The sequence below is a fragment of the Pseudochaenichthys georgianus genome, chromosome 18 (genome assembly GCF_902827115.2).
Source record: "Pseudochaenichthys georgianus chromosome 18, fPseGeo1.2, whole genome shotgun sequence".
Lineage (NCBI taxonomy): Eukaryota > Metazoa > Chordata > Actinopteri > Perciformes > Channichthyidae > Pseudochaenichthys > Pseudochaenichthys georgianus.
This window is the reverse complement of record NC_047520.1, coordinates 23562150-23587882: the sequence shown is the minus strand read 5'-3', so window position 1 is coordinate 23587882 and position 25733 is coordinate 23562150. Positions and strand designations below refer to the sequence as shown.

General features: G+C 40.7%; 2 protein-coding genes across 2 annotated transcripts in view; one reads left to right on the top strand and one right to left on the bottom strand.

The window, feature by feature from the left end:
* pde5ab (phosphodiesterase 5A, cGMP-specific, b) overlaps window positions 1–4145 on the top strand; it is a 59949-nt gene extending 55804 nt beyond the window's left edge. Inside the window, exons 14-17 of the mRNA XM_034105805.2 lie at window positions 796–859; window positions 3155–3229; window positions 3552–3635; window positions 3819–4145. Of these exons, the coding sequence (XP_033961696.1) occupies window positions 796–859; window positions 3155–3229; window positions 3552–3635; window positions 3819–3938 (343 nt within the window). The 3' untranslated portion in view covers window positions 3939–4145. The remainder of the gene's footprint in view (window positions 1–795; window positions 860–3154; window positions 3230–3551; window positions 3636–3818) is intronic.
* A 4063-nt stretch (window positions 4146–8208) lies between these two features.
* On the bottom strand, window positions 8209–19952 carry mad2l1 (MAD2 mitotic arrest deficient-like 1 (yeast)). The gene is made up of 5 exons (XM_034106223.2): window positions 19775–19952; window positions 18647–18793; window positions 13406–13526; window positions 12732–12835; window positions 8209–8649 (listed from the first exon to the last, which is right to left on the bottom strand). The coding sequence occupies exons 1-5, from the start codon at window positions 19836–19838 to the stop codon at window positions 8477–8479; spliced, it is 609 nt and encodes a 202-aa protein (XP_033962114.1). The 5' UTR covers window positions 19839–19952; the 3' UTR covers window positions 8209–8476.
* Between the last annotated feature and the right edge of the window lie 5781 nt (window positions 19953–25733).

Below are 25733 nucleotides of genomic sequence, written 5' to 3'. Positions count from 1 at the left end.
TGTATTCTTATTTTATTCCTGCTTTATTCCTGCGTTGGTATTGAGAGTTCTTTTGAATCACAAAGCTATGCGTTACTCTGAATATACCCGGGATGGGGGAGATAGTATTATTTATGTTTTTGTATGTGTTTGTGAAGCACTTTGAGTTAAAGTTTGATTTGATTTTTTATTTGAGTAGTGTTGACCAATCACGTTTGAGCCTGTTTGGTTAAATGCAGGTTAACAGTTCTTTGTGGAGAGCAAAAGAGGCAACATGCACATGCCGAAATACAGACCATGGAACCCATCAGCTATCATCTGATGAGGGTCGTCCGCTCAGAGAGATGGTCTCTTAACTCATACGTTCGCACAACTCATACCGTAGTCAAAACATCCTCTGGCCAATACATATTGTTCAGTGCCCAGAGGCAAACTGTTGTCACATGACATCATGGGTTTGGACCCGTCACATCCTGGCTCCAGCTGTGTAGGCTTCTGAACATACGGACTCACATCACTCATTTCTCCCAGAAGGAGTGCTGTGAGACTGTAAGGATCTATTTTCTACAGATCAACGGCTATTTAAAGAAAACAGTTAAAACATTCCAAAGTGACTATTAAAGGTTTGTGCAACTGAAGCATCTTAACCGAGTTCTCTCTTCACAAACATGGTATTTTTGTTCTGTGTTATTTTAACAAACTGAAATATGGCCGTGCCCCGTAGCTCACTAGGTGCTATTATGACCTAATGCTGTTGCCGAGGAGACGGGGAGTGGCTTTATGAACACCAACGTGTCATTCTGTGTTCCTCTTCAGGTCAATGCTGATGACAGCGTGTGACATCTCAGCCATCACCAAGCCCTGGCCCGTGCAGAAGAGGGTAACCCCCCCCCCCCCCCCCCCCGCTGTGATCTAACTAGCGCTCTGCTGGTTGCTGCTAAAAGAACTTAGTTAACAGCTACTCTTTACATATAAAAACACTTGACATAACGCAGTACTGTACTACCAATATATATTTAGAAGCATCTACAATGGTCTTTATATTAACAAACTGCAATATTTCAAGGCTCTTCCATGTATTTGTAAGGAATTAAAGTAATGCATATTTGAATATTCTTTAATTATATTAAATAATAGGTACTTTTACTTTTAGTACATTTAGCTGACAATACTCCTGTCCTTATACTAAAGTCACATTTTGAGTCCAGGACTTTCACTTGTAATGGAGTATTTTAAACCAAAGTACTTCTACATGTACTCAAGTAAAGGAAGTACTTCCACCTCTGCTTAGGACTAATGTGACATCACTAATGAACCGCAACATGCTTCTAGGTTTCTAACTGTAAAGAGCATTGTAATAAACACACACACACACACACACACACACCACACACACACACACACACACACACACACACACACACACACACACACACACACACACACACACACACACACACACACACACACACACACACCACACACACACACACACACACACACACACACACACACACACACACACACACCCTTCTTTCAGCATCCCCATGTGAGAGCAGTCTCCCTATGGGTTAGTGTTTCCGTGAGCTTCGTTAGTCTGCACCTTGTTAGGAACCTGACAGTGGAGAGAGGTTCAGGCAGGCAAAACACTGTGTGTGTGTGTGTGTGTGTGTGTGTGTGTGTGTGTGTGTGTGTGTGTGTGTGTGTGTGTCTGTGTGTGTGTCTGTGTGTGTGTGAGGTTGTTTGTGTTGTCAAGTCAGTGCTCTTTAATAAAAACAGATGTGGCCCTCTCCTCAGATAACCTTTCAAAATGTATTTGAAAAGTAAACATGCAAATACTTTCCCTAACTCAAACACGCACTCTGATGCCAGATCAGATAACCTGAGTGTTTCATTGGGTACATGTTGGCTTTAGATGAACACTGGAGTTTCATTTGAGTCGTCATGCCTTTAAACCTGTAGTATGGTTTAAACCTTTTTAAAGCTTAGTGGATTCAGTAGCTTCCCACAGAAGTGACCAAAGAACTGCCACCAACATCTACATGGTTCTGTCCAGTGTCCATGTGTCCATGGGTATTTTAATTCTCTGTGAGTACAAATAAGTCAGTGGATCCAATTCTGATATTAAAACATTGGTGAGTGCAGCTTTAAATAAACAATATGACAGGGTGAATGTATCCTTCATGACGGTGTGCGGACACGTAACAGAGAGCAGGTGTAGCATGGATACAGTTAGAAGCTTTGTGCTTACACATAAACGCTTGGATCAGTGGACATGACATGATCTCCCCTCACAGACTTGGATTTGACCAAACTGATTATGAACATGTGGCCAAAGTGTGCAAGCATCTAACAGTTACAGTTGGAAATGCTTTCAAAGATCCAGTCGTGGCTTTTTTCTTGCTGTTGCTCCTGAGCACTGAAGTTATGTTGGCGTGGAGCTAACTTGCTCAGACGTTGGGTAAAGTAAATAAAGACTAAGTTACTGAGCCCGACGAGTTTGGGTTTTGAGTGGCTGTAATAAGCTTCTCTCTGTCAGCTGTTGTTATCAGTGAGCTGCCGATGGCTCCCACGCACACTGAGAGACTGGAGCCTGGGGTTTCATGTAGCTCTGTAACCACACTGAGACTATTAACTCAGTCACCAGCACTCTTGGTCTCGTAGTGTACTTGTTTCTTCAAGTCGTTGCGTGTGTCCTTCCTTGCCTTCTTTATAGAGTCTTGGTCTATCTGGTTCTTCTTCAGTGGATTTAACTCAGGCTGTTTGACAAGTTTGTATCCACGATACAATATCCCAACTTAGCTCCCAAAATGAACCTCATGAAAATGCCTCCACTCAAACCCAAAGTGCCACACACTCAAACCCAAAGTGCCACACACTCAAACCCAAAGTGCCACACACTCAAACCCAAAGTGCCACACACATGCCAGGGTTCTCGTTCTCGGGTTGAACACAGCAGCAGAGCAGCAGTGTGACACAAGTCACAGTGTGACATGTTTGCTGCTTCGCCTTTCATCACATTTGAATATATGTTTGTTTGAGAATACTTTTGGAACTAAAAGTGTTAACATTGATAACAGTGTAAAGAAAGAACTCCTTGATATGATCTTTTTTTGTCCACTGAATTTTAGAATCCACATGTTGTTTTTAAGATTTCATTTGAACTCTGATACAGGTTGCCGAGCTGGTTGCCACTGAGTTCTTCGAGCAGGGGGACAAGGAGAGGCGGGAGCTGAACGTTGAACCCATCGTAAGTGCAGTGTCACATCAGGGTTCTACACACCTTGACAAGAAGTAGAACAAAAGCTGTGGGATGCCACTGGGATCTTTTTCAATTCAGTGTTCATGTGTTCCGGTTTATCACCAAAACACGCAGCATCTCATTTAAAGGGCTGAACTGGTGATGCTCAGCTGGCGTGTTCGTGTCACCTGACACATAGTTGCATGTCACAGATCACTGTCCTGCTAACGGTCTGAAACTCCATATACTGGACACCAAATACGATGTGATTTGGATACATTTCTGCCATCTTTGTTTTACAAGTATTTCTTTTCCGAACCTTTCACTTTAGGACCTGATGAATCGGGAGAAACGAGATAAGATTCCCAGCATGCAGGTGTCCTTCATTGATGCCATCTGCACTCAGTTGTATGAGGTATATCATCCATTTCTCCTGCAGTGACCACAGGTCGCGTCGATTGAAATGAATGAATGCTGGAAAAGTTATTTTGACATTGCCAACGAGCCACTTGCTAGAAAGATGAATGAATTCTGTATTTTAGTACAATGCTCATTTAATTTCCCCACGGTAAATAACATCTCTTTGTCTCCGCCACAGACCTTGTCTGGCATGTCGGAGTACTGCTCCCCGTTGTTGGAAGGATGTCAGAAGAACAGGCAGCGTTGGAAGTGTCTGGCCGAGGAGTGTGAGAAGGGGCTGGGTAACGGCTTCGTGTGATCCCAACACGAGTTTGATTTTAAACCAACATTAATAATGTCCATGGTTTTCCATGTCCACCCTGCTCTCACAACATGTCCACCCTGCTCTCACAACATGTCCACCCTGCTCTCACAACATGTCCACCCTGCTCTCACAACATGTCCACCCTGCTCTCACAACATGTCCACCCTGCTCTCACAACATGTCCACCCTGCTCTCACAACATGTCCACCCTGCTCTCACAACATGTCCACCCTGCTCTCACAACATGTCCACCCTGCTCTCACAACATGTCCACCCTGCTCTCACAACATGTCCACCCTGCTCTCACAACATGTCCACCCTGCTCTCACAACATGTCCACCCTGCTCTCACAACATGTCCACCCTGCTCTCACAACATGTCCACCCTGCTCTCACAACATGTCCACCCTGCTCTCACAACATGTCCAACCTGCTCTCACAACATGTCCACCCTGCTCTCACAACATGTCCAACCTGCTCTCACAACATGTCCACCCTGCTCTCACAACATGTCCAACCTGCTCTCACAACATGTCCACCCTGCTCTCACAACATGTCCACCCTGCTCTCACAACATGTCCACCCTGCTCTCACAACATGTCCAACCTGCTCTCACAACATGTCCACCCTGCTCTCACAACATGTCCATGATATCTAAACGGACACATACAAGTCTGTGTGTGAAAAAAGGTTCAGTTCCCAACTTTTACCAAGAGCTTTTCTAAATTAAGAATAATTCCAGTTACCTACAACTTTGGTCTTACTTTCATAGAGCCCTTCCTATTTGTGATGATAAGATGTACTCACTAAACCTTAATAAGACTAAGAGCCAGGGACAGCCAAGCTTTGAGTTGAATGCTAACACAAGCATGCTAGCAGAAGCACAATGCTTTCATGCTGACGTTTAGCGCACAGTGTTGCTGTAATGTTTAATGTTTCCTTATTAACAGCTAATAAATAGCTGATTAGCACTAAAGCTAATTATGATGGGAAAGTCATTTGTTTCCGAGCCTCTAGTCATTAGCTAAAGTATTGCTTCAGGAAGCGGATCACTAGATCATTAGAATTAGTGCTCTTTGAACAATACATGTCTGTACTAATGTCATTGCAATCCATCTAGTAGATACTGAGATACTAAGTACTGGGGGCCGACTAAGGTTTTAATGGTTTTGCATAATTTAATAAAACACAAACATCCTAGAAAACAACAGACCAAGAGGCAACATAAAACATGGGCTTATTTAAAGCCTCTACCTAAATAATGTTACAAATAACAATTGTATACAAACACAAGATCAAGAAACCAACATTTGCTTAAATTCAATACACATTTCAAACTTTAAGAGCAATATGTGCTATAGTTACAATTTTAACATAATAACACGATGAAACCGGGCATCATACATGGGTCAAAGCAGCGAGGTACACCTTTTTGTTATGGCTGCAACGGATGGTGAATTAACCTCTCCCAGTGCAACACTCGGGGCCTCCAGGCTAAAGGTCCCTTTGCCACATTACGTTGGTTAGCAGTCTGTGTTGTAGCTAACCGCGAGGCTAACACAGCTCCATGTAAAGGAATGAGTCTGGATGATCTGGCTAAGCTTGCTTCCATCCCTCCGATCATCCCACAGCATATTTCTGGCCCAGCCGGATTCTGTACCCAGATCTTAGCGACAACTTTAGTGAGTACGTGTCATAGCAGGTACAAATGATTACTACATCTGTGAAAGTAAGACCGAATAAAACATTAAACAAATTGATCAAGTATCTTAAGCTAACTGTTAGCCTACTGTTTCACAAACAGGTATGATCCTTGTTCCAGAGGTCATGCTCATTTTAGGGAAACTGTGTGAGACTTGTCTTCCTGTCATCACGTTGTTTCATGGCTGTCACGAGAGAAAACAACAGTCAGCACTAAGCTATATTTATTATAGTAGCCTTTTTTTTTTTTTGCACAGTCATGTTGAAGTCTCACTTACATTATCTCTCACAGTTAGTATATTTTAGGAAAACACTGAATAGTGATACAGATCTCTGGGGATCAGCACCAGTTTGGTGGAGACAGATATTGTACTGTAGACATATGTACATAATATACATTACATAGTGTCACAATAATCTGAGAAACTTGTTAAGTGTCTTCATTCACAGCACTCCAAGGGTTTGAGTCTTTTGTAATGTGTTCACTCATTGTCTTAACTATTGTGTATTTATTTCTGTTTTATGTATTTATTAGAGTTTCTATATTGTAAGGTCAGTCTTTTGTCAACAGCACACAATTCTTTATATAGTAAAAAGCAGTTTTCATATTTTAAAAAACCCTATTTTTGAAGTACCTTTCTTGGGAACAGCACTTCCGGGTGCCGTTTGGATGTGCAGTTTTGTATTGCTGTCAAAGAAAAGGCCTGTCAGTTCAAAAGGGAAACGGGTCGACGTTTTCCACTGCTGTTATGATAGAATAGGAGCGATTCACAATTCAAAGGAATGTTTGTTTTATATTTTGAGAAATTGAAAGTTGGAGCAGCCGGACCAGACAGTGTTATGATTTACTAGTATGACGTTTCTTGCTTATCCACCAACAATAGAACAGAACTGAAAATCAACCAATAAGATCGTGTCATCTAGCCCGGGTACACCGTATTGTATAAACACTGTCCTATCAAATTGAAATTAATCTTATTAAAGCTTGTCTTCAATTGATATACAAGAAATGTAACACACTTTAAAGAATGGCCAAGAGTTCAGCCCGGGTTAATTAAAGGTCCCATGTCATGGCCGTTTCTACTGATCATAATTCCATTGTTGAGGTCTACTAGAATACATTTATATTGTTGGTTTCTCATACAGCATCTCTGTATAGTCTGTGTATTCACTAAATGTCACTCTGCCCAAAAGCCTTGTTGGAGCTCCTGCCCCCCCCCAACAAGGGGACGGGTAATAACCAGAAAAGCATGACATGGGACTTTTAACTCTCTATTCAAAATGATTATGAATGTATCAGGGCCACAAGCATGACACCGTTTCTTAGTGTTCATTCCTTTATAGAACAGTCCAATAGGAATGTGAAAGTGAAGTAGTCTGAATACCTTTTGGCTACATTTTTAAACCGGTTTCAACCAAGCAGCATCTTTCAACTTCATCAGAGCAATGTGAAACATATTAGTAATAAAGACTTTTGTACACGTTCCATATTTTTGTTCTTTTTTTGTAAATGACAGACCGCAACACATTTCTAAACTAGGACTGGGTATCATTTCAAATTATTTATGGTCATGATAGTACCACGTCCAAGTGTGCCGGATTTCAAGTAGGCAGGACTCAACTTTATTACGTCTGTTGACCCTGTCACCGGCTCACATCCGAACACATGTGAGCCGTTGACATGAATGCTCGTCGCATTAATGATTCCCAGCAGAAAACCAACGTGGCAGACGAACAAGATGTATATCTGCAGTTTCACAACACATGGACCCAACTGTGCTGTTTCTACTCAGTCACTGCTCCACCAGGTTCCACTGCTTTCTAGCAGACAGCGATTGGGACAGTAAATGGTGTTGAGCTCGATATCAACTGTCTCAGCTACACTGAGCAGTGGACCATCACACACGATGAAACCTGCGTGCACGTTTTACATAAGCTAGAGTCAGGTTATTTGAGGGTTAGTTCACCTTTAAGCTGAGTCTGAAGCTCAGTTAAACAGATCATTTCAAGTTACAGTATCTACGAAGTTTCATTAAGGTCAAGAGCAGTGTCTGCCCAGGCGTTATACAGTGTAGTTAGCATCAGTACGCTCAGTACACCCAGGTAGGTTTGACTGACAGCCCGTATCCAGACACATGCTCAGAGTGTTGTACCAGTGGTTGTTTTGTATCCTGAATGTCTCCAGGACTTAGAACATGTGCCTGACCTCTGTGCTTCTTCAATACTAAATACTATATATTTCCTTACTGCTTCAGAGATGTTGTTTTCTAAGTCTAAAAGTTGCATGTACATTAGAGGGCATTACACCAGTAAGATGTTTTTTAGATAAGAGAGTTGCCGATGTAATATGCGTGTATAAAGGAGGTGTTCCACATCTGTCGACACCACTGAACAATGTGAGCCAAGTAAACTGTATGTCACAATAAAGATAATGATTATTTTCTGTGGATTTCTTCTATAACATGACACACTGTGTAAACTACAATGCCACAATCACCTGGAACCAACTAGTGAGGATGCACTGCCACCTTCTGGTCAGAAGCGGGTAACACATGACAATGAAAAACGTTTGAGAAAGACATTTATTTACGACATTTTATAAAAGTTTTACATATAAACCACTATCTTCTAACAGAAGTTGACGACTTAAGAGAGGGGAAACAATAAAGGAAAGAAAAGACACAGTTGTTCCAAATTGTTGGATCAATGCTCATGAGAAATATTTACATCAACGTAGACAAAACAGGTTGTTGTCACATTCTTCTCAAGAAGAAAAAGAAAGACACGATCAGGAAATGACAGCAGAACAACGTTCTCTCTCTGTGAGAGAGTCTAAACAGAGTCGGTCCTCTTGTACGCCACCATGCTGTTCACCTTGTGGATGGAGGTGGCGAAGGAGCGCAAGCGCACCTCCTCCGACTGGTCGATGATCTGCGGCCCAGACGCCTCCCATTTATCAGGAACCAGCAGGTCTTTGTCTGTGTAGACCAGGAGGTCAAAGGCACCTGGAGAGCAAGAGGCAGAGGTCAGGTGGTGAAGGAGAAGTCAGCTGCTTATCATCTAAGGCCTCATCGTTTCCCTCACCAGAGTCTCTTCCTCACTCCCGCCCGTAAGATGCGGGGACGGAGGAGTCCTCAGCGGGGTTCTTACACCTTTTCCAAAGTCAAATTCAACCACTTTTCAAGCTTCTTACAGCCGTTGTAAATTATATATTTATATTAGGGCTGTCAGTCGATTAAAATAGTTAATCGCACATTTTTGATCTGTTCTAAATGTACCTTAGAGGGATATTTTTCAAGTTGTTAATACTCTTATCAACATATGACTGGACAAATATGCTTTATGCAAATGTTATTATCATTTGAACAATGACAAATATTCTCATGAATATTAAACAACAACCTCTGCATTAGAAATATTCGCCTCAATTCAACCTGAAACCTCTCTCATTCAATAATACAATACAAAGTGTGTGTGTGTGTGTGTGTGTGTGTGTGTGTGTGTGTGTGTGTGTGTGTGTGTGTGTGTGTGTGTGTGAGATGGATCATTGGAGCTATGTGCAACTCAAGGCATATGCTCGAACGGGAGCAGCCTGGACGCTGCAATCATGTTGCGCACACTATCCGTGCTGAGTGTGCTGACTTCTCCTACAATGTCCCGCTGTCTGGCTTGTACTACATCAGTTTGTAGATGGTATTTTAAACTCGATGCGCTCTGAAACTACGGGGCAGCCGAGGACAAAAAAATACAAATGCGTTAATCGCGTTAAAATAATTAGTGGCGTTAATTATTTTTTGCGTTAACGCGTTATTACAGCCCTAATTTATATACACATAATACTTATACTCAAATGATTATTTCCCCACCTCACATTCAATCAGATGTTCTTTATGCTATAAACAACCAAATGTGTGTTTCATAATAGCATTCAACTTGAGGATGAACAATTAAAGAAAAGAAAACTAAGTTTAATATTTCAAAATGAGTGACCCATCTGTACGTAGACTGGGCCTCCCATATTACTTTTCAATACATTATTGATTACTATTTTTGAGGTACTTTTAGGTTGGAAGTGAACATAAGTCAGAGGTACATGGTGTACTTTTCCTCCACTACATGTATCTAATACCTTTAGTTACTTCACAGATCTGGATGAATGATGTGAAATATAATCAAGTGTTGAATCAGACTTTAGTTCCACCTGGAGTAAATCCACCAGCTACCCAGCAGTCTACAAAGTACTTCAGACTAGCTGCTCCTTCACCAGCTTTGAGAACACTTTCATGATCAATCATTATAAAACATATATATATATTATTCTGAAATGGACCAATCTGCACAACGACTACTTTTACTGTCGCTACTTTCACTATATTTTGATGATTATACTTTTCTACTTTTACTTGAGGAACATTTTGAATGCAGGACTTTTACTGTAACAGAGTATTCCTACACTCTGGTACTTCTACTTTTACTCAAGTACAAGATCTGAGTACTTCTACTTTTACTCAAGTACAACATCTGAGTACTTCTACTTTCACTACAAGATCTGAGTACTTCTACTTTTACTCAAGTACAATATCTGAGTACTTATTCCACCTCTGGTAGCGTATTAGCCTGAATAGTAGCCACACAATCACGCAGAGCTGCATAGAAATAGACTCACAAAAGGTAACTAATGTGTACAATGATTGTAGGTAATGTTGAATACTCAAGACACCTGACTTATACATCTTCAAAGGAAGACTGTGTTCATTCTACAATTACATGATGGGATTAAAGCCAAATGTAGTTTTACTTGTATAATACTTCAAGATTGTATATAAAAGCGTGTTTCTAAAAGTATCAACCATAGCGATGCGGTCAAATCCTCAGTTTATAATAACATACTAACAAGCTAAGGTCTAATTATGCAACCAAGTCTCACGGCATTTCCTGTTATAGTCACGAAATAAATGTAATCTATTGATTCGTGTTCGTTTTCATCTGTTTTCAAATAAACAAAGTCTTGGCTTTCAGAATATTAAACTTGTTTCGGCAAATTCAGATGATAAATACAACTTTGAAGCTTCGGCATAATTACAAGCGGAGAACGGAGTAATGTAACATCACAGCAGGCATAACAACAACTTTCTTTTCTTTTAATCTAAAAAGCGAAGTAAAGCATGTACAATTTCAAGCACTTTATCCCAAATTCAAGCACTTTTCAAACCTTGAAAACACCTCGTACAATTTCAAGCATTTTCAAGGATTTCCAGCACCCGTACGAACCCTGCCTCGGGTATGATGGGATATCCTTTTACTCGAGCGTTACTTTTAAACGACGCCCTTTACTATTGGCGTGTGCACAGTCTTATCACCTGTTTATTTTGTTTCCACATGTTTGTTATAATGAATTCGTCCATCTCTTTTTATTCATGGTTTTTAATGTATTATTTTCGGTCCTGTATTTGTTTCCACGTGTAACGTAAGTTTTGGAGTAGCAGTTATAATAATAATTGGTAGCCTAATAGATCTGATATTGTGTTGTTAGAGCTCATTCGTATTGCATGATGTACAGTGCATGACTGTGGGCCACCTAAGCTAATTTACAGATGGCCTGAGCCCAATAGAGATTGCCCTGAAAAATGCGCGCGGACGAAATGATGCACGAAGGGTTTGGGGGGCCTCCTCCTAGAACCTTTAGATTGTTGCAGGTCTTAGATGCTGTCTGGTGCATTCTCTAGACTGAATTATAAGACGAACCACCATATTGTACAATTCCAAATTGTATTCTTCATTTCACTTGTTTGTTTGTTCTTGTTTGTGTTTGCTCGCTTGCATGCCCTGCATAGCTTTAAGAAATACTTAAGTTGTTGGTCAAGACAGTTTCCATCTGATGAAGGCAAATGCCTTCCCAGATGGAAACAAGTAGAAAACATTACATTCAGTTATAACTGCCAAAACAAACGTTATTTACACTATTATGGCCCCTGTTAAAAATGTTTGTAATGTTAACTACTGTAAGTTCCTCATCCGGAAGCTGACCGAGCAGACCCGAGCAGCAGTCGAGAGGAGCCGAGCGCATCCGCGAAGCACACAAAATGGCGACGTGAGAGTTCCCGTTAGCCGGCAAATCTAAATCTCTTCGGTCAAAATAATTTCCCTTTAGCGCAATACCGCTTCAGTTGCGCCACTTATGTGACAGACAAGAAGAGTCAACTCTAATGTCTAACACTTGATGTGGAGCAAGAGATGTCCTGTATGGGTTGATTGTGCGTTGATCTGTTGGTAATGCCTCAGGGTTCCGGTGGGCATGTAAACAAATGCATAATGCTGCGCTATACTTTGTGGCCTCACCCGGTTGCATAGCGACACTTATTGTTTAGGTGTCTTTTAATAAGCAGGTAGTCATATCATTAGCTAGAACTAGCTGGATCTGATCGATATGGACATAAACGCGAGTGAAGTCTAATCTGACGGAGAGAGAGATCAGCTGCTGCTGACGAGTCGACACGCAGCTCTGCATAACCACATGCAGCGGTGAGCGGACAAAACACACACTTCAGGGTAGAATATCACACGTAGCTATTTTAATTACCTCTCAAACTAGCTAAACTAGTTATAGATATGTTTAGTTTGACTGTCGGGTCACTCATTACTGGATCCGCATGATACTGGCATAATAGATTGCCCGATCGGGCAACCAGCAGGTGAGGCTTCATTGCCCGAGCTAAATACTAGATGGCCCCGGGCCATCGGGCAGTCCTTAATGTCGAGCCCTGATGTAATTGAAATTCTTCTACAGAAGAGAGAATAAATATCACTAAAGATTTGATAGGCATATTATCCATATTTTTAAACTGTTTGGTGTCCTTTTCCACACAGATCACCGATAACAACAGTACATATTATGTGCGAGTATATTTCACTTTAATGTTTTTATTGAGTAGGATCTCTTTATTTATATAAAGAGATTTATATATTACATGTGTATTGTATCCCCGCTGTTGTTTCCTCTGTGCTGGAGGAGGGATGAGATGAGGAGGACATTGGGAAGACCCATAAGACAAACAGTTTGTTGGTAGAAAAGGGTCTGGATACTCACATGGGGTCTCCAGCAGGGGCAGGAAAGTGACTGTGGCCGTTATCTGTCTCATCACCGAGCGGATCTCATCCTGAATGATCTTAATGGACTTCTCTCTGGGAGCACTGGGAAACACATAAGAACAACTGAGTTAACGAACATGCCATTATACTGTCATTGATGTGTGTCTATCACTACTTCCATCTATATATATATAATATATATAACAAATACATAGTCATTTTAAAACCAGCCTTTTATTTTCCCTACAACAGCTGGCCATGTAAGTTTTAAATCAAAGACAAGAAAACAGGACAATGTATTTTGGGAGTTAGTCAAGATGATGTGTTCATCTTAATAAAGAAACATTGATGTGTTTTAATGGTTTTTGTTGTCTGAAAACTAACTATTGTTATTTTTATAGTTCTCTGGACAACCAAAATACTAAAAGCTAAAAAAGGTAAACACACACACCTAATATTTTCAGTAGGTACACCCATCAGTGTACAAAAAAAGATCAGACTTTGACGTGTGCGCTGACTGGACTTTAAGTGCACAACACATTTTACCATTGGATATGACAATCCTATCAAACTTAAATCCTTTGTTATCACCTGCACAACAGATTAAAATGTGTGAAAGAATTCCGCTGAATAGACATCACTAATTCAGGGTTTTGAGGAGAGTATTCTGACCTGCTCTCCTTAGCTGATTTGTCACAGTCGATGTCAAACTGCCATCTCTCCAGCACCTCGTTGGTTTCCAGACATGTGATCACCAACACAAACTTCTGCACTGTGCACTCAAACAGCCACTCTGCAAAAGAGACAAAAACATTTACTTACACTGCATGGATAGCCTGAAAATAATCCAATACCAAAATGCTATTTATGACGGTACACAATAGATATTAAAAACAGTGGACATAAGCATGGATTCTCTAAGTCAACTTGGAATGACTCAGGACTGAGAGCTCAATTTACATACGTCTGCTTCCTGTTCTGTTAACATTGTTTTACATATTTGTAGTGTGACACAAGATTGTTTTTATTTTAACTTGTTCTGAAAATATTATTTCCAAAGCAGCTTGAGTGCTTAGATAAATGCAGCAGAATGGCAAGTTGAACATGTGCTTTAAAATATTGGAATAGTCAAGTACAACTAAAACATTTACTTGACCGATACATTCTGCAACAGAAAATGATTCACAGCTGTTTGGATGAGAGAATGTGTTTCTATTTCTCATCTTCAATTCTAGTTACCTTCAAATATTTGGGTTTGGAATCAGGCTAGACCAGGGGTTTTCAAAGTGTGAGAAGGTGAGCCTCCCCTCAGAGAACACAAGAACAGCGGCGCCCCCCCCCTCCCAATTATTATTGCTATTATTATTATTGTTGCTATAATGCAGGGCTATTCAATTGCATTTCAAAGAGGTCCAGAAAGCAGTGTTTCCGCCAGACCAGGGCTGAGAGGGCGTCCACCCGAGAGAGAGTCACGTGACTTGAATTTTGAATTGAGCCGTTCCTTATAGTAGATCATATCTCTTTACGTTAGTGATGGGAATTACGGCTCTTTTCAGTGAGCCGGATCATTTGGCTCGGCTCACTAACAAGAAGAGCCGGCTCTTTTGACCACGGAGCCTCAGTTTCGCCGCTGCGAGGCTCCGGCGCTCGCAGTTCACGTGCGTGCTCCACCGCTCATCGCGTCCAAATCGCGCACGTTCCGTGTTGTCCTGTGGCAGGCACCGTGGGTTCAGTACTCCAAAAAGAATCCCAATAGGCTCCTTTGCCCCTCCAACAGGATGTCCTTGTCCTTTTTGTTATTTCAAGAGATCTTATTTTTTTTTGGACGGCCTCGGCTGGAGTTCAGGCCGTTCCGAGCTGAATAAGGCCGTCAAATGACGGCAAGAAACACTACCAGTAAGAGAAAATGTCATTAAATGCTGTTTTCGCTGTCTACCTTTCTCTTTTTTGAGCACGCCATTTGAAATGACTCCGAAAGTTTCTCTCTTCTTGTCTCGTCTCTGTGTGTGTTTGAATCTATCGTGCTGACTCACTGACTCATTTTTAACATTTTCAACATCGTGGATAAATCCTTATATGCTCCCGGCAACACACTGAACGTCAACTTTGCCTCCTTATTACACTCAGCCCTACTTTAGTGGGAACGATGAGTCTGCGTCTTTGATGCGCACAGGCGGATGATGCGGAGATGCTATGTAGACAGGAAGCAACGCAGATCATCCTCTGGCAGCAGCCTTGACCGGTACTTGCTTTTGATCAAAGTCAATGCGGAAAACCCGCACGCACACAGGTAGGTGGAGGAGGCAGGCGCGGACTAAAAATCTGCCCTGGAATCTCACCCAGCTCAGCCCACACAAATTCGTAGAGCACGCTAGTGAACTGTCAATGGGGGGGGAGCCTCACTGCGTGGAAACGGCCCGCTGTCGTTGCCATTTAAAAACATAAAAAATAAAGGGGGGTGCCGGCCGCCAGCGAACCGCTGACGACCGGCCGTTCTGTGATTCTCCAGAACACACAAATGGCCAGTCCGCCCCTGGCTGGAGGTGAAGGGAATGAGCACTTTTATAGCCCTTTTGGCGAGGTGGGGGAACTCGGTCTCCAGACAGCCACAGGTGTGCATAGGGATGGCCAGAGTTCCCGTTAGCCGGTAATTACCGGACTATGACCGGTAAAATATGCTGAAGACCGGCAAATCTAAATCTCTCCGGTCAAAATAATTTCCCTTTAGCGCAATACCACATCAGTTGCGCCACTTATGTGACAGACAAGAAGAGTCAACTCTAATGTCGAACACTTAATGTGGAGAAAGAGATGTCCTGGATGGGTTGATTGTGCGTTGATCTGTTGGTAATGCCTCGGGGTTCCGGTGGGCATGTAAACAAATGCATAATGCTGCGCTATACTTTGTGGCCTCACCCGGTTGCATAGCAACGCTTATTGTTTAGGTGTCTTTTAATAAGCAGGTAGTCCTATCATTAGCTAGAACTCGCTGGATCTGATCGATATGGACATAAACGCGAGTGAAGTCTAATCTGACGGAGAGAGAGATCAGCTGCTGCTGACGAGTCGACACGCAGCTCTGCATAACCACATGCAGCGGTGAGCGGACAAAACACACACTTCAGGGTAGAATATCACACGTAGCTATTTTAATTACCTCTCAAACTACCGTAACTAGTTATAGATATGTTTAGTTTGACTGTCGGGTCATTCATTACTGATCCGCGAGCTGCATGATACTGACGGGCTGCCAGGAGAGGAAGAGAGAGCTCCGTTTATTATTCTCGTGTTATTGTAAATTACTGAATACTTTTGAAAAATGTAGTTAATCTACTATAGTTATTTTGTTTAATATCGAATCATATCAATTTGTTTTAAAGCTCAATAAACAACAAAGAAGACCCGTGACCGGCACTTTTCAAATTTTGTCCGTAATATTTAAACTTTAACGGACACGTTGACCGGCGAAAAAATATTCCAACGGGAACTCTGGGGGTGGGTATCGTTAAGGTTTTAACGGTAATACTACTTTTATCGATACCGCTTATCGATCCGGTCTTTTAACAGTACTTTTATCGGTTCTTTTGGAGAAAAAAATAAGGTAAATTAACTAAACAAATTGTGAACAAAACTAACATTGCTTTTTATTTAAATGAAATACATAATATTTCACATCAAAAGAAACAACAACGTTTTAACACCGTATTAAATAATCTGATGACAAAGTTTCAGCTATTCTGTTTACAATTCTAACAAAATAAATAACTCAGTTACCTCTAATCATTAACCCATGTTTGTATAATGTAGTTAACTCCGTGTGTTGCTGCTAGCATATATAACATGGGGCTACAGAGCTACTAGAAAGACAGTGGAACCCGGTGCATTCCTCCGCCTGGATGTGGAGCACTTTTGCTAAATGTTTAGGCAAATTGCTCGTGTTGCCGCCCTTACATGCTAAACTCTTATTGCACTTTTGGCAACGAGCATTGTCCACATCGAGACGGGTAAAGTTTAACCACCTCGGATCGCGTTCTCTCCGCTATCTCGCAAGCAGGTGGGGGAGAGAGATCTCCCGTCTGGATTGCATATTAGAAACGGAGTTGGCGACACTAAAACTGCAATATAATGTTTGTGTAGCCATAACACATGTATGTACTGATAAAAAGACAGATAACGTCGGAGCTTAACGGTACCACGGTCTTTAATAATTCAGCCCCATGGCCTGTTTACCGGGGCTCGGTACCCATCCCATGGTGTGTAAGTGACACTTTACTCGGCATTTTTTTCGGGTACAGTAAAAGAGCCAAGAGTGATTAATAAAACAAAGCAACGCTTCGGCCATATGGTGAACCACGATGATCCATAAAAGCCTTAATGCAGTGTGCGAAAAAGTACACGTCCCACCGTCCGTACTTTTTCGAACACTGTTCATTAATGAAAAGTAAACTAATATTAGACAAATATGAGCTTTAAACATCCATGACTTAAACATATAATCCAGGATACAAGCCACAGAGTTGCACCTGCAAGGAGAATACAGAACAACTGGTTAAAAAATAACTAGGCCTTCCGAGTGTTTGAAAGCGTATAGTTTTATGATATCACTATCCCATCTAAGACACGAGTGGATCTGACTTTAATTACATTTGACTCAAGTGTTTTGTCAACATAATGTGTTGCTTAAAATAATACTTCTGCATACAGTATGTGACACTGTAAGTGTTGCACGGCCAGATACGGCTGGAGAAGCTGACTCAGATAAGGAGATATGATCGATGATCTGAGTGATGATGTAATATGAATGATAAGTGCGACACGTCGGCGTCTTCTCTGCATACGGCAGTTTAAACTGTATTTCCTTTATCCTGTAATATGACTTGAGAGATTTAAACTCCGCACACTGAGTGGATCTCTTTTCTCTAGACGCCGGAGGCGGGCAGCGGCAGGTAAAAGAAGTTATTTAGCCTTCTCAAACCTGAGCCTCACGCGCCGCCTATGGGGGATGTGCTAGTTACTTATCCGACCGGCCCACTTCGGTACCGGCCCATCGGGATTCGTCCCGATGGCCAGTCCGCCACTGCACCCAGCCCACGTAAACTGTAAACGGGGGGAGCCTCGCTGCGGGGAAACGGTGGACCTAGTGTCCCGATCGGAGTGGGAATAATAATAATAATCCGTGCATTTTATCCATTAATTTCCCCAACATTGTGGTAAAAAAACACACGTTTAATCCATGTTGTTGGTGTACTACAACTACAAAAAGCATCGGTTTGTTTTCTCATCAGGAAATGCAGACCGGCTCAAACAAACGATTTTTAATCATCATCCTCACGATCATTTAATGTATCATATGTTCGCCGAATTGACATGAAAGCACTAATAAATGTAGTTTCATCCACTTGAGTTTACAACCACAACAATAATCGATTTTTTTTATATCACATCCTACGGGAGGAAATTCAGCAGCTCTCACTCCCGATTTTTAATCCTAATTTAATCATCATCTTCACCACGATCATTTATGTTTATGTCGCCGAATTGACATGAAAGCACTGACAAATATGAATATACTGTAGTCAACTTCATTACAACGTTATTAACGTGCCTAAACTCAGTAATTCACCATTTCTACGCATGACAACACACTTGGTCCGTGTTGGGCTCTCTCGCCGCACAGTGAAGCGTTCCCGCATTGACGTCACTTCCGGCTTCCCCCAAAACTTCAAAATGAGTCGATGGAATTTCCCGGCGATGTTCGAAATTATTGATATTTACCGGAACGGTATCGCACCTTTTTTTTTTTTTAAACTGACGGTTCGAGATGACTAGTAGCCCAATATTTCATTGCACAACAGTTGTTGGGATGCTGTCACAGGCTCTTTAAACAGCTATAGCAAGCATACGCTGAGCTACCTTTCAGTTGAGACACCACTTTGGTCAGGTAGTTCTTCAGTTTGGGATCAGTGGTCAGCTGAAGGTTCATGTCATAGTGGGTGATCCTGCTGAATGTCTCTGGAGGATAAATGCCCCTCTGGTACAGGATGCTGTTGATGCCAAATGCTGTGGGGGAGAGAGACAATCAAAATGTCATCTTACGTTATATTGTTCCTCGTTTAGAGGTGTGGGCTGATCTAGCTTTGCTCACATGTAAGCTCCCTGGTGCCAATAACAAAAAAAGCAATTCATATTCTGGGAAAATACAGTAATGACAAAAGTAGCTATTTGATCTTTTAAATGTTTCTATAACAGTATTCCCATTTTGTGTAAGGACACGTTCATGTTTTTAGCATTTTGGCATGGACTATTTGAAATGTCATATGTGGGAAAGAAAATGTCCTCCAATTCTAGAATGGCCATGTAACGTTAGAAATGCTGCCATACTGAAAAGCAAAAGATACTTAGCGACCATCGTTCATTTCCAGAAACGTTAGAGATCTAATGACTTCGGCACAACGTACATAACAACAAAAATGGAGTTATTCTAATTTGATCTGTTGAGCGGCTTTTGGTGCACTGGAAAGGTTCACCAGGAAAGTCCAAGTGGGCGGTGCATTTATACATGGGTACACTTCGTGGATGTATAATAAGAACGGTACACTTACGTAGGAACACGTTATAGCCTAAAGTGCACCTTTCTTACTGTCCTAATGTGCAAAATGTAGTGACTGCTTTTTTGTCTTTTGTTTTCTTAGTTATGTTCTCTGTATTGTATATGTTTGTGTTATGTGTTATGTGTAACGTTGCTGCCTTCTTGGCCAGGTCAGCATTGCAAATGAGATTCTATCTCAATGCTTTTATCTGGTTAAATAAAGGTTAAATAAAAAATAAAAAGTATAGTACAACAAAATACAAATCGAGTTTGGTTGATTGTTGCGTGCTCAAATATAAAGTAAAGCGTAATCTACCAACACATTTCAGATAATGGAGCAATGCTGAGCTTTCCAAACTAACAATACACAGGCCTGTTAGCACATTAGCACTGCATGTCTGTCGAGAGCGCTCGAAGCGAGCTAAAAACAACGTTTTTAAATAAATACTTACAGAAGAAATTGGCCACAAGCTCGGCGCTTCCCTTCAGAGTAATTCCGTTCAACGTGCTCGTCATTTTCTTACTCGTTTTGAATATTCTAGACAATTAACCGTTGTTGTTTTTAATCGGTCTGAGTTTAAACTAACCGCCGTTCAGTTTGAAATGTGTCGGCTCAGTACGCTTGCGCATGCGCGGGAGATTGCGCGTCATAGTTGATCACGTGTCAAAAAACGCTTACATGTTTCTAGCACCGGAGGGCAGCAGTTCCTAATAATAGGCTACCTATGCTCTGTTTTCTGAAATGTGGGTGTCAATTTTATGGAAACATTTTTAAGATCATTATCATGACATCTGTAATCAACTGTAAATGTATATATTACATTTAGATGTAAGCTAAATACTAATATGTAGGTTTAAATAAGCAGAAGTATTACTTGGCCTTTCCTTCGGACAGTTTATTTTACCTTTTTCCAATTCAAAGTAGCCTAACACATTTGTGTCGCCCATGGGTTTCTCAAAGCAAGCCTACATTATCTGTAATTTCTCCATATTTTGTCTCAAGCTTTAGCAAACCCACTGCAAGTCTTTGTGTCCACTTATTAATTTAATTGGATGAGTTATATGATGACTATTAGTCATTTCTTTCAGGAAACTTGGAATCCTGTCTTGACAAGACAAATTGACCGTCTTGAGGTTGTTGTGGAGGGTCTTGTTTGACTGAAAGCTGCTTCAAGACACAACAAAAATACTAAACAACATGAGGTGAAATGGAATTGGTTTTGATCTTGTCATACTAACTCATTTACTTTCTCTTCTGCTTTGAAAGCATGGGTTTTATAAAAACACTGGAATGCCAGGAAAATGTCCACAGATAAAGGTTGGTACTTTAGTGAGAAGTACGAAGCTGTGATCCGAAGCGAGAAAAAAAAGAAGTAGGCTATAAACAGGGTCCTCTAGAAAAGCTTTCACAAGGAGCTGCTCACAAGGACATCAGTCTCTAGACAGAGCTTGGAACCGAAAGGACATATTTTAAAGCTCCCTGAGTACTTAGTGCCACAAGGAGGAGCTCTCAGGTAGGGAACGCTTTAATACAGCCTCTCAGAAAAGTTGGTTTACTTCCAAAAAGGAGGAACACCCTGTGACAGAAAGCTGAGGACTCACTGGAGAAAATAAGTTTACTGCATTCAGGTCTGAATGGAGGATAACTAAAGAAGGGATCAAGGGAGAGCACTCGGGTTCAGGTTTTTTGAAGGCCTTATCGAAGAAAAAGAGTTTCTGAACTATGCTAAGATGGTTAAATGTAGCTCCAAAACATAATAATAACCAGATGAAGAAGTCAGGCAAACTGTTATCCCTTCAGCAGTGGAAGTTAGTTTCCGGTCTTTTTTATTTTAGCCCAGCCTACAGCTTTGTCAGCTTTGACAGCTAAATGTTGGAACACTGACTTTAATCCCAGTGAGAAACACAACTGGTGTTGCGTTAACAAGTATCTGCTGGTCTTAACCAACACCCCTATGGTTTTATATCACAAGACCTCACTTCACATGTCTCATAGCAGAGACTGTGGGTAGGCATGCCGGCACCAAACCCTCTCTAAGAAAGATGATACTGTGGCATCAAAATTATAGGATTTAAGATCACTTATTGTCATTCAGAAGCACAGGGTCGCACACTGATATGCAGTTGTAGTCTAGTCCATGATGCAACATGGCAAACAAAACAGAACAGTTTGATTCCTGTAGTGCATGTTTGACTTGCAAGCAGAAGAAAAAAAGTGAATTCTCCATGCAGATAAAATGGACAGCATCTTTTACGTAACCAAATTGAAATCAAGAAGACATTGTAACTCACTTGATGTTGACAAAAGTACAAAGCATCAACAGCTGGATCCTGGATGCAAAGATGGAGCCATCCCTCTTTAACCTTCTTGTTGTCCTTGGGTCAAATATGACCCATTATTAAAACATTTTTAATCTAATTAGCACAAATATAACATGGATTGTTCAATGCCAGAAACATTAGTAATCTCTACTCACACTGAATAATGGGTTTTTGATCAAATTTAAAGCATCTATCATTGGTACATTTTGATATCAATTTTCTTTGATATACACCAGTATGGGATTATAAATACATGTTTGCTTTCCCTCTATCGTAACTATAGTAAAACATATTCAAAATTTAGATTTTTTTTAAACTAAAAAATAAGGTTTTCTAAGGTATCTAAAATGGAGTAACAAAGTAGTAGTATGTTTTTTTATATTCCACAAATATATAACAAACATGGAGATGTACATACAAAAAAAGTTCAGTTTACAGTCCACTGCAATCTACACGTTATTGCTCACATACACATACATACATTACCCCTTTCCTTCCAAGTCGTGGCAAATTATACAAAAATACAGACATTCATTTAAATGCTCTGACGTTTCCCTGGGTAGTCGGTACAGGTATGCTTACAAATCCGAAACAGGTGCTAGTTAAAATTAAATATAAAAAGAAAATAATACCAAACCAAAAATAATATGTAAATAAAATAAATACAAGAAAAAACATAAAAAGTAGGTGTTTAGAGCTTGTGTTATTGGTTTCCATCTTCTCTCAAATGTTTCTAGTTTCAGTTGTAGTCTTACTGTAGTTTTTTTCCATAATAAAGACCTTTTTTGATCTGTCTCTCCATTGCGTTATGTTGGGGGGTTGTGGATTCAACCACGAGATTGTGATCATTTTCGTCATTTTCGTTTATACATTTTAAGAATGGCGTTTATCCTTTTTTGAGAATTAGTTCTTATTTTATTTTATTTATTTGGGTCTACAACAGATGATACAAATGTTTGTGTCAGTAAATGTGTACTAACAGAGGCGGGGGGGGGGGGGGGTGGGGGTGGAAATAACAGGGACAGAGCTGACTGCTGTCAGACAATCAGCTGTGCAGCGTCATCACAAACCTCGCTTCACGTGACGGATTTGTTTTGTATCTGTATTTTTGAAAATTATGTAACTTTTTATCTTTTTTTTAGCATATAGTTTATTATTTTATAACTTATTACTTTTTTAGCATATTGTTTATTATATTATAACATAGTACTTTTTTAACGCATGTAAGATATGCAACACTAAGCTGTCTGTGGCTCTTTCCTGCTTCAACGCTGCACATTTCCCCTCTGTGGGACTAAAGGTATTCCGATTCTGATAACGGGACGAATTTGTACAAAGGGGCACACAGCAATGTAGTGCCGACTTTCTTACACGCTGGAAGGCCAATCGCTTTTCTTTACCCCGAAATCCACTCATTCTTGCTCTCAGTGTGTCATAACAAACTGTCAAGCTGTCAAAACTCTGTACTCAAACCGGAAGTACTCGGCCTCACACCCAGCCGCCGGAAGTTGATAGACGCCATCTTGTGCACAGAGCCTATAATGCCGCCGAAACTGAATATGTGACGTGGATCATACATATATCAATTAAACAAAATCTTCAATTTCTCTTCACAATATAAGTCTCCTTGCAGTATCAATACTAATTCGGCTGACTTTTATATTTGATCCAATCGTTATATTGGTATATTTACACCATAACGGTGCACAGCTGATAGAAAGGGACACCTGGTGGTTAAAGCACGTTATTGAAATGTATTATTTTTATTATTAGATATTAATAGGAGACACAGACAAACAAACTAATAAGGCTTTATTTAAACATTAAAGAATACTTTAGGTTAAGGTCTTATTTTGAATAAGAAAAAAGCTTTGGGGGTATAAATATTAAGCCTGACAAAGTACTAATATATTGCTTTCCTGCAATGTTAACTACTGCATGTTTAAGCACTTATTTTAACTGATATTATACATATGTATTATACTCTTATAAGATGTATGTAGATAGTATAAGAAATGTGCAGAATATGACAGTTTAATGGTGGAGGTACACACATATTGATAGATGTCTTGTAATGCACTGTTGAGGAATGTGCGACCCAAGTTTTTCATCTCCGACCTTGTCAGGTATTGAATATTCAATAAATAAAGAACACAGAATTATTAAATATAAAACACAGAATTTGTGTGATTATATTAAATTAAGATTAAGATGAACTTTCATTAATCCCTCATGGGGAAATTATTTCTCTGCATTTGACCCATCCTAGTGTTAGGAGCAGTGTGCTGCCATTTTGAACGGCACCCGGGGAGCAATGTGGGGAATGGTGCCTTGCTCAGGGACACCTCGGTAGCACTTGGTCTTTCGGGGACTTGAACTGGTGACCTTCCAGTTCCCAAGCCAAGTCCCTATCGACTTCGCCACCACCGCCCAAATGATTTACAAATAAACACCACTGCATATTTACAACTGTTACACAAGCTGATGTAACGCAAATGTTTCCAACTTGGGATCAATAAAGTATATCTTATCTTAAGATGATCGATGGACTGCCATATTTTCAAAATTTGCAAAGTGCATGTTTCAGGCTTATCAATGAACAACAGGAGGGGTCACAGACGTAAGACCAGCTGCTAAATAAAAAATTATATATTTTAAATTTGAGTGTTTCCTATCCCCAGTCTGCCGTGGTTCCATCCCATTTCAAAGTGCTGTTCGACGCTCGGCGTAACCCTCGGAGCACACTCTCCAATCACAGAGCTTGAGGACTATCACGGGGTTTGTCAAGCGAAGCGGAGAGGATACTTACTGTGTAAAATTCTCTAAATCAACTACTATGAGCTGCTCCGACCCTCGGTCCTGACGGACTCCAACTTGTGTTTATTAATCAAACAAATAAACAAACACAAGGATAATTATAGTTTAAAATTACAATATTTACCTCTATGAAGTCACAGAAAATGGAAAAACTCAAGTAAAGTACAAGTGCTTCAACATTTTACTTAGGTACAGTAGCCTACTTGACTAAAAGTACTGAGCTACTTTACACCACTGCTAGTGACGATAGGTTACACCAGTTTTGTCATGAACACATTCAGTTCACCCCTTGGCTTTCAACACGTGTATTTTATGTAAGCACTTTAGGTTAATCAGTTTGAACCTATAAAAAGTCTCTTCTGGTGAATTCCCTGGATGTGTTTGTCTCATAAAGACCCAGAGTCCCTTCCTTTTACAGCTGAGTTTATGTGACGGCCTACAGCCCATTACAGACTATCCAAACATGCTGTCCCTGCAGAGTAAACAGGGTGTAATGGGTGGTGGGTGGGTCTTTGTCCAGCCACCTGCACTCTGTCCACATGAATAACTCCTCCCTGCACTGTACACATATCTCTGAGGATTTCTGAAATGCAAGCTATAAGATTTAACAGCATAAACATCAGACGGAGAGGAAACAGGGTTGTGTTGCATTGTGCAAGCACATGATGTTGTCTTTAATCCAATCCCCTCACTCTCCTCCCAGATCTGCTCAGGCCCTCTGAGCCAAACAAACTATTCCTCATATTGCTGCTGGAGGACTGTATGAAGTGTCTCCTCCCTTGATGTGCAGGTGTGAGGGATACAGTGCGAGCAAATTTGAAATGTTTAGAATGTTCTAGAACAGTGGTCTCCAACACGTCGATCGCAAGCTACCGGTAGCTCGCAATCCAAAATGTAAAAAATAAATAAATAAAAGGAAATGTAATTAAAAGAATCTACCCTATGCATAAACGAAACCTCAATCATAGCGAACTCTATCTACTTACTCCAACTCTATATCTACCTAACACCCCTCCTCCCCCAACAATGAATATCGACCAATCACATTCTTGCTTGATTTGCGGGACCAGCGTTGCAGTCGGGAAAAAAAGCAATGTGGAGCGGCACCTCACCACTTCGTAAGGAGTTTGACCGTTATTGTCCTTCTGGCAGAATCTACACAACCCAGCTCAGCCCCATTGAACACAGCCTAGTCGTGCCAGCCTATAAAACACATGAGGGGCAGAGTTTTACTGTGTGTGTGTTGCAACTTGCATATTTATTGTTACAAAC